This window comes from Lissotriton vulgaris, chromosome 1_2 (assembly GCF_964263255.1).
Source record: "Lissotriton vulgaris chromosome 1_2, aLisVul1.2, whole genome shotgun sequence".
NCBI lineage: Eukaryota > Metazoa > Chordata > Amphibia > Caudata > Salamandridae > Lissotriton > Lissotriton vulgaris.
This window is the reverse complement of record NC_141686.1, coordinates 16,202,390-16,216,208: the sequence shown is the minus strand read 5'-3', so window position 1 is coordinate 16,216,208 and position 13,819 is coordinate 16,202,390. Positions and strand designations below refer to the sequence as shown.

Genomic DNA, 13,819 nt, shown 5'->3' with positions numbered 1-13,819 from the left:
GCTGAGGCAGAAGATTTACGAGGAAGTTTTAAAACAAGTCGTGCTGCAGCATGTTGGACACTCTGAAGTTTTTTTAACGTTTGTTTCTTTATTCCAGCCATCAAACTATTGCAGTAATCGAGTTTTGAAAGTATCAGGGCAACCGTCACCGACTTTCTAGAGTTTATTGGAAGGAAGTCAAAAAATTTCTTTGAGGATTCTTATGATGCTGAAGCAGTTTCCTGCTAAGCTCCCTGCGTGGTGATCAAAGGCGAGTGATGAGTCAAAATAAACTCCCAGATTTCTTGCAACCTCTACCGTTTCCGGGGGGGGGGTAGTTCCCTCTGGCCAGCAATCACTAGGGGTAAATTTAGTGTTTTTGCCGATTGGCAGTATTTCGGTTTTACTCGAATTACATTTTAAGGTGTTATCTTTCATCCATTGAAAGACATTAGACAGGCAGTCACGGAAATTCTGTTCTGCTTCTGTGGAGTTTTTTTCCAGACTTACAATCAATTGGCTGTCATCGGCATAGGATGTACCTTCGATGCCGTATGACTCAATGAGTGAAATAAGAGGGCCATATAAATATTAAAAAGCAAAGGGCTCAAGGTTGAGTCCTGGGGTACTCCAGAGGTAGTTTTCTTGTCCGCGGAGGTATAAGAACCAAGTGATATCGTTTGTGTGCGTTCAGAGAGGAAGGACTTGATCCAGTTGAGAGCAATGTCCGTTATCCCGCTATCTCTCAACCTTTCTATGAGGATTTGATGAGAAATGGTGTCAAATGCCACCGAGAGATCCAGTAAAATCTGGACGGATTTTTTTCCCTTATCTTGTGTAGTTTTAATAGAATCTGTGAGTTCTATTAATGCTGTTTCTGTGGAATGCTTTGGTCGAAAACATGATTGTTGGTGGTGAAGGATATTTTGTGATTCCACATACTTTGTTAGATCTGAATGCACCATTTGTTCTGTTATTTTTCCCAATACTGGTAACAGGGATATAGGGCGAAGATTAGAAAGTTCAGTGGGGGTCTTTATTTAGTTTTTTTATTACAGGTTTCACTGAAGCTCTTTTCCATTCCTGAGAAACTGTGCCTGAACTAAGAGAGGCATTGACTATATTATTAATAATGGGGTTCACAATATCCACAATTTGGTGTAGAATAAGAGGAGGGCAGGCATCTGAGGGAGATCCTGATTTGCATGACAAGATAGCCTTGCGTGTATGAGCAAGGGTAGCCCGTTTAAAGGAACTAAAAGAATTACCAGAGGTAGCTGTAGAAACCTCTCTTATATTATTCCCGACCAAAAAGTAATCCGACGGGAAGTATTTCTGTATAAGTTTTATTTTATTCTCAAAATAATCTGCGATATGATGACAGAGAATTTGGGAAGGGGGATTTCTCTTTGCAGGGCTTTAGGATGAGTGAAAGATTTTACTATAGAGAAAATCGTCTTGTGACTTTGTTGGGCATCGTTAATTTTTTTTGTAAAGTAATCCTTCTTGGCAGTTTTTATGTGTGTATGATATGCATTCCTAAGTTTTATAAAGAGTATTTTAGTGTTGGGGTCATAATCTTTCCTCCATTTTCGTTCGCCATTTTTACATAGGATGCAGGATTCTGAAAGGGCCGGCGTGTACCACGGGCACTTATCTTTTTTGGATTAACCCTCTTGTATTTCTTTTTGCGTTCTGTGGGGGCAAAGGCGCTAGTTACTGATTGCATCCACATGTGAAAAGTTTGAGAATCTTGTGACATTTCTCCGGTAAGACTTGGGAGCTGAGAATGGGCTAACTGGCTGAGATGGAAATTTTTAGCAATTTGTGGCCAGTTGTGTCTGGGTAAAGAGTGTTGGCTCAGCTTTCCAGTATTGGTAGGTAGAGGGGAATGTATGTTAAAAGGAATAAAAAAATGATCAGTCCAAATTTGAGGGATGGGTGTCAAGGTTTCCAAATAGGAACATTTGGAGCATACCCATCCAGGATATGTCCTGCTTGGTGAGTTGCGGTGCCTATTGTTTGGGTCAGGCCAAGTTTATAGTTTATAGTTTAAAGAAAGTTATTCACGAAAGGTTCTCCCGAGGATTCAAAATGCAAATTAAAATCGCCTAGGAGCGTGAAATGAGCATATCTAAGCAGGTGATGTCCTAGGGATTCTCCTAGCGATTCTAAAAATCTTGTGGGGCAACCTGGTGGGCGGTAAATTAGGCCTCCTGTAAAGGTAAGGGAGGCATTTAAGGAGATTCAGAATCCTATATTTTCAGCCCCTTTAAGTTGTTCTAGATTGAAAGTTGAGCAATGTAAGGAGTCTCTAACTATTATATCCACCCCTCCTCCCCTTCCCTCTTTCCTATCAACTCGGTGTATGGCATAATTGTGAGGTAACGCAACTGCAAGATCTGGGTTACTCCATTCTTTGAGCCATGTCTTGGTTACGAGCAGAAAATCTAGGTTATGATCTAGGATTAGCTCTTTAATGTCCTGGTTATGGCTGCCCATCGAACGGGCATTTATAAGCCCTCCTTTAAAATATATTTGTGCCTCGGAGGTTTGATCCAGCGTTTCAGACTTATGCTGAGGCATGGTCCAAGAGCAAAATCTACATGAAACAGGCCCCCATTCGTGGTCTATGGAGAATCTACAACTACAGTAAGGATGTCCATTAAGTTCTCTGAGAGTGTTAACCTGATATACAATACTAGGGTGGTTTTGGATAGCATGGCCTGCGCCTGCCGCGGTCTTGGCGCGGACGGGCGCAGACGGGCTTGCCTTTGGCGCGGCTTCGGCGCGCCCCCTGCGCGCGTCCGTTGCGCGACTGGCCCGGCATGTGATATAAATAGCTGGCCGTACGCGGGAACCAGGCATGTGTGGGGCCCGGATGTCAGGCAGTGTCTGACAGCAGGAAGTCAGGCAACTGTCAATGTATGTGCAACGCGCAAAATTTAAAACTACCAAACATCGAGTTTGGTATGTATAAATGTATGTGTATGTATATATATATATATATATATATATATATATATATATATATATATATATATATATATATATATATATATATATATACATACATACATACATACATACATACATACATATATATATATATATATATATATATATATATATATATATATATATATATATATATATATACACACACACACACACTTATACATATACTGGCTAAAAGAACTCGCAGGTTTCCACAAATGCTGCTAGTGGAAGGCTTGCATGCATAGCTCTAATATCAAGTCTGTCATTTTGTTCAATGGCAAAGAACACAAGATTAAGCCCTTCGTTACATGTAACAGGGATTTTGTGGTTTATGTACTTGTATATGTGCGGTAAGAGGTATGTAGGAAGTACAATATTTCCCGTTAAGAAACGCATACTAGAACACCTTAGCCATATTCGGAACAATGATAGATCATATCCCATGGCTAGACACTGTAACACCTCCCATAGCTCCATTGAAGCTGAGAATCTGAAAATCTAATTTTTTGGAATTGACCTGGTTCCAACCAACATCAGAGGTGGGGACAGGGAACGGGTCCTCAGAAGAATGGAATCCTGATACATAAATTTACCCATGCAGCAAAACCCCGGGAGGCCTCAACCAGGATAAGGAGCTTCATGTACATCTGGGATAGCTCCTGAGGAACACAAAAACAACTGATATATGATAACCTTGTACTACATTTTTCTCTCCCAGCCACACCTCTCACTCCTCTTGTGCTTCTTCCCCCCACTTCTCTCCCCTCCAGTTTGTCCTTCTCTACACCCCTCCCCCTCCTTTTTCCCTTCCTTCCCATGACCCCCCTTTTTCCACCGCACGCTTGTTTGAGCCTTCCTCCTCTGACTTTGTTTTGTAAAACATATAGCACCTCACACCCCTTGTGGCTGTCCCTCTTAGTTCCCCTGGTCACTGGACCAGTATTCCACTTCGGCGTACTCCATTGAGGGCACATGATAGGGTTACTGTTGCACCACAGTATACATACACTGACATGAATCATGAGTTAGTTGATAAAATAATTCACTGTAGTGTTTTCTTCTTTTTGGAATTATTATGTTATTCTTTGATCATTTACATTTCTATTTCTACATGTGTTTATTTAATTTAGGAGAAGAAACATTTCATTATTCTTTGTTATTCTGTTGACATATTAGTCTTTTTTCTTTCGAACTGAGTGGTACTTCTTTTATGTAACAGTGCCTGAAGTCTTTTCCCTATGTTTATCAATTATGCTACAGTGTCTCTCTGACTATATAGAGAACACTGCCACATTGTTTCCCCAGCTTTGATAAAGACAGCAAGGTCGAAACACGTCAGCGAAAATAAACTTGTTTGGACTTAACCTGGTGTGCGGGCTTCCTTGCAGCCGCGGTGGCATCAACAAGGGATTGTGAGAATATATATATATATATATATATATATATATATGTATATACTGGTATCCCGTGTTACCCTCGTCTTCGTTCCACCGCTATAGCTAAGGGGCACAGAAAGGGAGCGCTCCACAAAGCAAGACCACACCAGGTTGCATCTCCCTGGAAATCTTTTTTATTTTATTTTCGCATTCTTTTCTTCCCATATAAAGTGAAAAGTGCAGTGAGTGCATCAAGAGAAAAAACGGCCTACGCGTTTCGGCCAGAGGACTTCATCTGGGTCCAAATATATATATATATATATATATATATATATATATATATATATATATATATATTTAATATTATAATATTAAATATTAGACATGTAATTTTTTTAAAACATGCTTAAGTATTTTGAAGATTTTGATATTCTAGTTTAAATCTATTTAATGTGGTAAAAACAAAATACTTCTTTGGTATTGATAAACAGCCAAAAAATTTGTTTGCTTGTGGCAGCACACCGAGAGTCACATAAAGCGTCTTTCGTGTGTAAGGTATAGCTAGGGAGGCAGCAGTAGTCAGGAGCCCAGTAAAGTGGAGACTCCATAGCTTTAATCTCAGCACTATAGTTAGAGAGCTGCTAACTCTTCTGTTTAATACAAAATATATTTCCTGATTTATTGCTTCAAAATATCCTTACAGGAAATGCATTTTAACTGGAACTGTAAGTTGTAGCTAAATTCTAGTGTCAGAGGAAAACCATTTTAACATACACAGGTTTAAAATTATGCTGCTTTCTTCCAAGCAGAGCATAAAGGAAACAAGAAGATTTGCAGTATATTTGCACCTTCATGGCACGTATCTCATACATGTATGATAGCGTTTCTGCAGTTGTCCTCACAGTATCAGTTTAATAAATCATCATGTAGAATATAGGGAAATGGATTGGGAATATCATATTGCAGCTTTGCAGGCTGTCAAGCATTTGCTCTGGCAATGATGGCCTTGCAAACGTTGTAGGAAACTTGAAGGAAAGCTGCTAGAACAAGCAGTGGGTAAATGAGCAGCATATCTTCAATATTCTTATTAGCATTTTCCCCCTGTTTGGAATCTCTGACATGAAGGTTAAAGGGTGGTCTTGCACGTGATCAAAGGATGTTTTTATAGGATGTTTCCTATAGGAAAGTAGAATCTGCTTTCATGGTTACCCCCACTTTTTGCTTGGAGTCAGTGTGTTTTTGACCTAGTCTGCTAGGATCTTGCTTATCAGGACTCCAGCAACTGTGCTTTCTCTCTTAAATTGACGTGGTAAGTGCTTTGGTGCCTCCCCAATAGGCTACTGGTATTCCCTTGTAAATCCCTAGTATATGGTACTGAGGTACCCACCCAGGGTATAGGTGCACCAGGGGTCTCCCATTGGCTGCAGCATGTATTATGCCACCCATCGTCATCCACTTAAACTGTGACTACAGTCCTGCCATTCCAGTCTGAGTTGGTGCTTGCGCCTCGCATGACAGATATATGTTTCCTTATATCTGAGGTCACTGCACAGTCCTGAAAGCAGCGTGCTTGGTTATAAGTGTGAGGGTGCCTATTCATGAGCTGCACACCCCAACAAACCCTGAAGTCAATTCACCAGGCTTTGTAAGTGAGGTCTGCTGTTTTTAGACATATAGTGGACACCAGTCATTATGTTATGTCTAACTATATAATGGCTGCACCGAACCTAGTTATGTTTGGTATCAAACATGTTGGATTCATACCCAAACAACGATTCAAGTGTTGGAAGTATAATCCCATGTACTGGAGGGCTCCTTAGGGGGTCCCTCCTGACCTCCCGGTAACAGCCTTTCAGGGTCTGCAAGCAAGCTAGCGCTGGTGCCGACCACAGACATGATTCTGCCCACCGGCTGCTGAGCCAAGCTTGAGCAGGGGGAAGGTAGAATAGGTTTCCTGTCATAGGGAGGTGTGACCACCTTACAGACAGGACTTAGTGTGCTGGGCTGGTGTGGGGGCGCTTGCCAGCACCATAGACTGCTTTGAAAGGCACACTTGGTGCACTTGTTGCGTACCTTAGTTTGAACCAGCTCAGGGAGCCCTTAGCATCCGCTCTGGTTAGAAACTGGACAAAGGACTTGGGAGTATCCTCCCCTCTGTCCAACCCCCTCCTTTAGGAGAGACACTCGAGTTCTTCCAACCCTTTCCTTAAGGTACTTGAAGCCTTATCTATGAGTGGGTCCCTAGATTCGTCGTGGAACAAGACTCAACCCTGAAACAACATCACTCTTCACTTGTCTGTACACTTGGACTTTGTTGGACTTCAACTGTAATCGATACTGCACCAAGGAAGACTCCTGCTGCTTCTGGTCTCGCTGTTCTTAAAGTCTTCTTCGTCTTCTATGTCTGTGCTTCTTCCAGGTTCTCCAACTGACCTGTGGATATCAAGGCACCCGAAGAAACCTCACTTGGAGTGAAGGAGTCACTCCCCTGCATCTGCAGGCAATGCAACGAAGCTGACCGGTCTGCTCCTCTTGTTGTTTTACAGACTTTCCAATGCTCAACAACACAGGTGGTGGTTCTGCAACTCCCTCTAGACCTGACCTGTCCTTTCTGACCCTTTGAGGCCAGTATCCCTCATCGAAACCGCTGGGACCAAACCCCTGTGCACCGCGTCGACTTACCAGTGCCAAGGCTTATTGGATCGGCACTCCAGAGATCTTTGGGCTATAAGAAGCTCCTGCCTCCGGCACCTCTTTATTCAAGGATCAGCGTCCTCTGCAACGTACGCCTCCATCTTTGGTGAGCTGCTCGAGGTCCTCTTGGGACTCCTGGCCCTTCGGCCTGTGGGTCCTCCTGAGGGCCTTCTCTTGTTTCAGTGGATTCCCCTGCTTGCTGGTCTCAACGTTGCTCCTTTTTTGTCTTCCACCACAGTTGCGGCTACCAAGTGTTGTTGATGGTCTTGTCAGACACTGGCCACCGACAACCGGCGTGGGACAGCTCATGCATGGCTCCTGGTCTTCCTCAGCGTCACCTGGTCCTCACAGCTGCAGCAACATGGTCACAGTCTACTCTTCAGAACCACCCGACATCAGTGGGCATTTTGTCTCCATGCCTCCTTGTTACCTCCGAGCGGCATAGACCGTCCCCTCTGCTTGCATGTTCTTCACTTCCAGAATCCATCCTTAGGTTCCACCGGACTCCTTCAATGTCTTCTCCAGGGGCATCTTCTTTGAAGTCGTCCATTGTTGTCTACAGCAGTTTCCAACATCAATTCATCCCTATGCACCCGGCTTCCCTGGTGTAGATAACCTGGTTTCTGGGGCACCTATGGGTGGGGGGGCTCTCAAACCGTCTGTCTTTCAAAGGGTTTCTTCTGGGACCTCTTGGAATTGTCCTTCTTCAAAACAGTAACTGCAACTTCTCCTTTGACTTCCATTGGGCTTGCGGCTGTGTTTCCAGCCTACACACAGCCTCCGTGGGGTTCCTGGGTACTTACTGGTTGGTTACTTGTGTCCCCGGCTCCTCTGTGTCTTCTTCTCCTTTGCGGTTCGCATTCCACCGTCTTAGTATATGGTTTGATCTCCCCCTGGAGAGCACTGCTCACCTTATTGCTTTTGAAGTATTCTTGTGTATTGTTTTGATATCTCTGGGTAGGAGATATACCACTGTGACATTGATAGTGTGTTGTAATAAATAGGCTTATTTTTGCTAAACACTGTGTGGTTTCTTTTCATCTAACATACATTACAGATTAAACGGATTAAAGTACGCTGCCTAACACTCTTTCAAGATAAGCCTGAAGGCTGCTCTCCACTTCTACCACTATGAGAGCTTTCTGTGGTTATCAAAGACCACTAAAATCACCACAAGGGTTGCCTGGATTAGTGCAATGTGCACCACCTGAATACGTGTGCACCATATGCTAAGCCAGCCTCCTGCATTTACCTTTAATCAATTAGTTCTACATTTTAGTGTCCTACCAAAACACTGTTTCTAAAACATATGACACCTGTTTCAGAATGTCAGCTTCCATTTACCCTGCAGGCAGATTTCAGCTGAAGCGATGTTCTTTTCCGTTTATCACCATCTCCACCAATGACCATATACTGTAAACTGTGAGAAACAATGCAAGAGGGGGGATAAAAGGGAAAACAGACAGGGTCACAGGACTCCACAGTCTGCCGCAACACTTCCAGGGTCATTGAGGTCTGCAGATTGTAGTAGATCTTTTCCAGATAAAGACATGTCTTGGGTTACGTGCCATGGGATTACTAAATATAGTATGGAATAGATTCACCTTCGCAATATCTTGGAAAACCAACTCTATACTTCAAAGGGTAACTGAGCGTTTCTTAACACTAAACACAGGAAACATCAATATCTCGAAAAATAAATGTGTAATCACATATACAGAAAAAAAACTAGCTCAAGCTGTTTCTCTATAAGCTTTTTTGTGGAAGATAAGTATAGTTTCTACTTGACTTCTGCATTGCTGCATAATGAAGAGCACTATTAACATCCTGCAGTTCCCTACTCATGGCTAATTATACAGATACTGGAAATCCAATACCTTGTTCAGAATGTTCATATTCATACATACATATATATTAAGAGTACGTTCTGTTCCTTCACAGGAACTTTAGCAGAACATAGATTTGCAGTCTTAAAACTTCAGATAGATCTAGGCCAGTTTCACAATGTGTTCTTATTCTCTAAATGACCTGACATATAGGACATATGATGTAAATATAATCTGTGTGTCTTTCTAAAAAAAATGAAGGCCCCCACTTACCGAGGTGACATGTCATCATTGGGCCACTTCTTTACTGTGGTAACATCAAAAGTCAAACACAGAAGGCGCTCCCTCGAGCTCTTTATTTAAGAGGGGGACGTTTTTTGAGGAGGAGTATGTCTTCTATATTACAGCGTCCTCGGGGACTTCACTATTAGTAAATTAAAAAAATATGTTTAAGGTGGAAAACGATTAACTTTATTGTCCACTTCCTATCGACTGACCATTATCAGGAAAAGTCAATGATCTCACTATTATGCTAACACGTTTCTGACCACCTTTAGCAAGTTAATGGGATTTATCAGGGCATTTTGGATCCTTGAAGTCACAAATGTCTCTCTATCAGTGTTGTATAGAGCCACACGTTTAATGTCTTTGTTGTGCAAATAAAAGGCAATATATATATGGGCACACATTGCCTGAGGTCATTACAATGATCAGTTGTCAAGACTCACTACAGTACGATAATAAACAGACCATGTCGCAGACGTGGGCATTACAAGCAGAAAATCCCATATGCACCACCATACACTCAACTGGTGACCATCAAATTGGAGGTGCAATAGTCCATGTCGCTTTTGTATTGTTCTCACCAATTGTGGCTCGTTTTTAAGCCACCTGTGGTCTCGCAGCTAAAGTTGGAAATATATTTGTTAAATGTTAGAGGCAGCAGCCTAGTGTATCATCTCTCAATTATTCTTGTACTCACAAGTCAAGCTTTTGCTGCAGTTGGTAGGGTTCCACTGGTCTGACAAAAGTTGAAAACGGTGAATGAGAATCTGTTTATGTAGGGCAGCACCTGCATTTCTCGGGCACCCCAAGTGGAATGTTGCATCGGATGTATGTCGTTACAAAGCATACTTTTACAACGCATACCTTTACAACGCATTTTTTACCCCACAACATCCATTACAACGCATTCCATTACAACGCATGCCATTACAACGAATTCTTTGAAACTACCTTTATAACGCATTCCACTACAATGCATACTACATTTGCAACGCATACCATTACAACGCATACCATTACATTGCATGTATGGTAAGTATTGGATAGTGTAGGGGTAAAAATTACTATTCTAACTCCAGGGGGGTGCAACAGTAGGGTAAGTGTGGGATAGTGTAGGGGTAGAAATTACTATTCTAACTCCAGGGGGTGCAACAGTAGGGTAAGTATTGGATAGTGTAGGGTTAAAAATTACTATTCAAACTCCAGGGAGTGCAACAGTAGGGTAAGTGTTGGATAGTGTAGGATAGTAGAGAAGTGTGGCTCAATGGTTAGAGCTGCAGACCCTGATGCAGAGGTCTAGCCAGGGTTCAATTTCCCGCCTCGGCAGGTCTTGGGCTCAAAATTCCACGGACCTGATAATTCTCGCCTCGGTGCCTATTCCAATCATGGAGTCCCACTCTGCAACTCTGGGCAATAGCTTGCTTTATCTCCACAACAGCCCCCACAACGCTAAGGATGCCTGGCCTCCACCTTGAGGGTGCCCAGGAGTGGACACCTCACAGGGAAAGCCAGGATGGGTTCCACAGCGGTATTCGTACAAGCGCCTTGAGACCCTTGCGGGTGAGTAGTGCGCTATACAAGTATCAATTTACATTTACAATTTACATTTACATAGTGTAGGTATGCGTTGTAATAGTATGCTTTGTAATGACTGGGTTGTAATGACATGCGTTGTAGTGGTATGCGTTGTAGTGACATGCGTTGTAATGGTTGCGTTGTAATGGAATGCGTTGTAATGGATGTTGCGGTGTAAAAGTTTTGTTGTAAAGGTAGTGCGTTGTAAAAGTTGCGTTGTAAGTGTTGTTTCCCGTTGCATCATGATATTCTCAAAGTGCTTGCAAAGACAGTAGTTTACAGCCGGGCTTTTGTAGCTCAGATGGTCGAGGCTATGTTATAGTGGAGGCAGACATCCATTTTCCGTTATTGGCTCAATGGAATGGATGCAGCTGCGGTTGAATCAGATGTTTTAAGCACTTTTGTGGTATTATTTTATTGTTTTAAGAGTGTGGTTCTTGTGTTCTAGAGCTCAGTTGGTTAGGTTATATCATGTTTGTGTCAGGCCCATCAGGTGACACTAACAATATAATTGCATTTTTAAGGACCCCTCTCTGTGATCCAAAATGTTTGTAGTACAGTTCTTTAGTGAACAATAGGTCTTAAATTGTGAAATCCTACTTTCAGATAGTGATGTCCTCCTTGCAGCAACACTGTAGTTCTTTTGCCTAACAAAGATGCTGTGCACCGCAAGAAAAGTTAGACCTGACGATCCAAGATGGCTGTAATGACTGATTACTTACCTGTAATATTCATTACTCCGAGTCGTAGACCTCCCCGTCACAGTCCTGGTCTGCTTCTTGTGCTTGTGGGGTACAGGATGTGCTTACCTGGGTCAATGGTTATAAGCCACATGATGTGGGAATAGCCTGGAGGGTAGGGAGGGGCTAAAGGAGTTTTGCTCGGAGGTTTTGGGGGAGGAGCTATTACTCATGGTAATGCTGACAGGGAGGTCTGACGAGAAGGTCATCTCTCTATTTACCCAAGAGTTGGTGGCCTGCTGGAAACTGTAGTTCACTGCTGGTGTTTTTCCGTGTAGCGCATTCTCTCCACATGCAGCTCCCGAATGCAGTCAGAGTCAGCACTTGGTAATGACTGCCAGCAGATTACGTCAAAATACTGCATTCTTGCATTCAGAGCATATTTAATGGTTAGCAGTACCTCCAGCTCCATTTCCTAACATTGTACACGTCTGGGGACATTTGTGTACTGCTCTAGCTAATTACATTTGGTTTCAACTGATGATATTGGCTCCGGTGAATCTAGAAGAGGTCGGTTTTCAAAACAAGTTAAACATTTTAAGATGACTATCAGGTGAAGAAGCCTTTTAGCACCTCCTTTGCTGATTTCTGATGTTGTAGTCAAGAAACGTCTCATTGTTCAGGAAATAATATTGAAATTCCATTTCAGGTAACGAGCTACATCAAAGAACAGGCAAGAGAACAGTTTCAGATGCTTGTTATTTCACTCAAGGAAGAATTTTATTGTAAAGCAGATGCCCTGATTGGAGTCTGTCCAGAGGTAGGTTTTTTGGCTAATGATAATTCCTTATAACATATCAACAAGCATTTCCAATGCAATCGGTCTCGCCTTTGGGACCTTATTTGTATTTAGCTATACAGCACATTAGCCTGGGTGCTGAAACATCTACTGTTCTTTAACATGGAGGGGAAGTAAGCACGAAACTGTGTGACACACCAGGTATGGGAAAACATGGAGAGAAATATTGCCTTTCAGTGGAAAATGGTATAGCCCAAAGCTCTGTTTTTAAAATAAAATCAGGGCCTTCGGTGGTCATATCACTGAAAATACAAGATTTAAAAAAAATATTATTGTCTACGGGTGTTCGTGGAAGACAATTTCTACGGACTGGAATCCAGAAAATGATAAAGTGATTCTGGTATGGTACTGACCTCTACTGGTCGTTTTCTAACAATAAAATTAAATAAAAGCAGTTGCCAGAAAAAGAAAAATAAGAAAGTCTCTTAGCAGAAAGCATTTCTGATATGTTGCTGACCTCTGCTGGTAGTTTTCTATCAAGACAGTTAAATAGAGGCAGTTGAACAAAAAAAAGTCCCTAAGCGGAAGCAGGCAAGTCCTAAGGCTGATCTCCAGAGCCCACAAAGTTCATACACATATAAGTATATAATAAGTATATACTAAAGTATATAAAAAAAGGACTTGAATGCTCGACCTAAAAAGTAAAGTGTCTCTTCCAAAGCTACTGACCGTATGCTTTCAGAAGATAAGGGCCCCAAGCATGTGGAGGAACTTTTATTGCAAGACACCTTAAAATTAAAATATTTTATAAAATAACGTATCAAAATCGGAATTAAATACAGAAATTGGAGAAAACGCCAGAAGTCGGATGAGGATGAATACCTCCCCTATTGAAATGCCTTCAAAATCAATGCCTGCTTGAGCAATTGCTAAGTTCCCTTCCATTCTCAATGAGCACCAAACTTAAATTCTAAAACTCAACATGCCATTACTGAGTATCAAGCTGGAAGTTGGGGGTGGGAGTGTTGGTGTTGGTGATGGCATCAGTATCCCTTCTGAGAGTGGAATGGAACTCCTCCAAACTGGGGTTGTGTACAGGGGAGCGATTTCTCCATGCACAACAAAAAATAAAATGTGCAATTGTACATCAGCATTTGCATTCCTCAAGGCAGAATTGTACTTCATTTACCATCCAACATTGTGGAAATGCTTGACCCTGAAAGAATCACTTTGAGTACACTTATACGCCTGCGATTGATGCACTTTTCCAGTCATAAGGCCAAATGCATCAAGATTACATTTTGCGAGTCCATAATAGCGAATTTTACCGATTCTCTATTATAGACTCACAAAATGCAATGCATGTAGGTTTTTGCAAACATTTTGCGATTCCTACATATCCCTTAATAGCGACTCGCAATTGATTCGCTATTAAGGAATCCCTTCACATTCGAATGGGAAGATATTCACAATTTGTGAGTACCAAATAGGTACTTGCAAATTGCGCATGCAATTTCATAGGTGCAAGGGGGCCAAAAGGCCATCCTGATGCACCCCTGAAATATCCATGTGTGCACATGTGGCGTACATACATGTCCTAAGGGC

At 42.1% G+C, this 13,819-nt stretch overlaps 1 protein-coding gene across 1 annotated transcript in view; it reads left to right on the top strand.

Moving 5' to 3' along the window:
* Positions 1-13,819, top strand: part of SMC1B (structural maintenance of chromosomes 1B) — a 2,420,665-nt gene that overhangs the window by 2,293,602 nt on the left and 113,244 nt on the right. Inside the window, exon 24 of the mRNA XM_086952745.1 lies at positions 12,125-12,235. Within this exon, the coding sequence (XP_086808871.1) occupies positions 12,125-12,235 (111 nt within the window). The remainder of the gene's footprint in view (positions 1-12,124; positions 12,236-13,819) is intronic.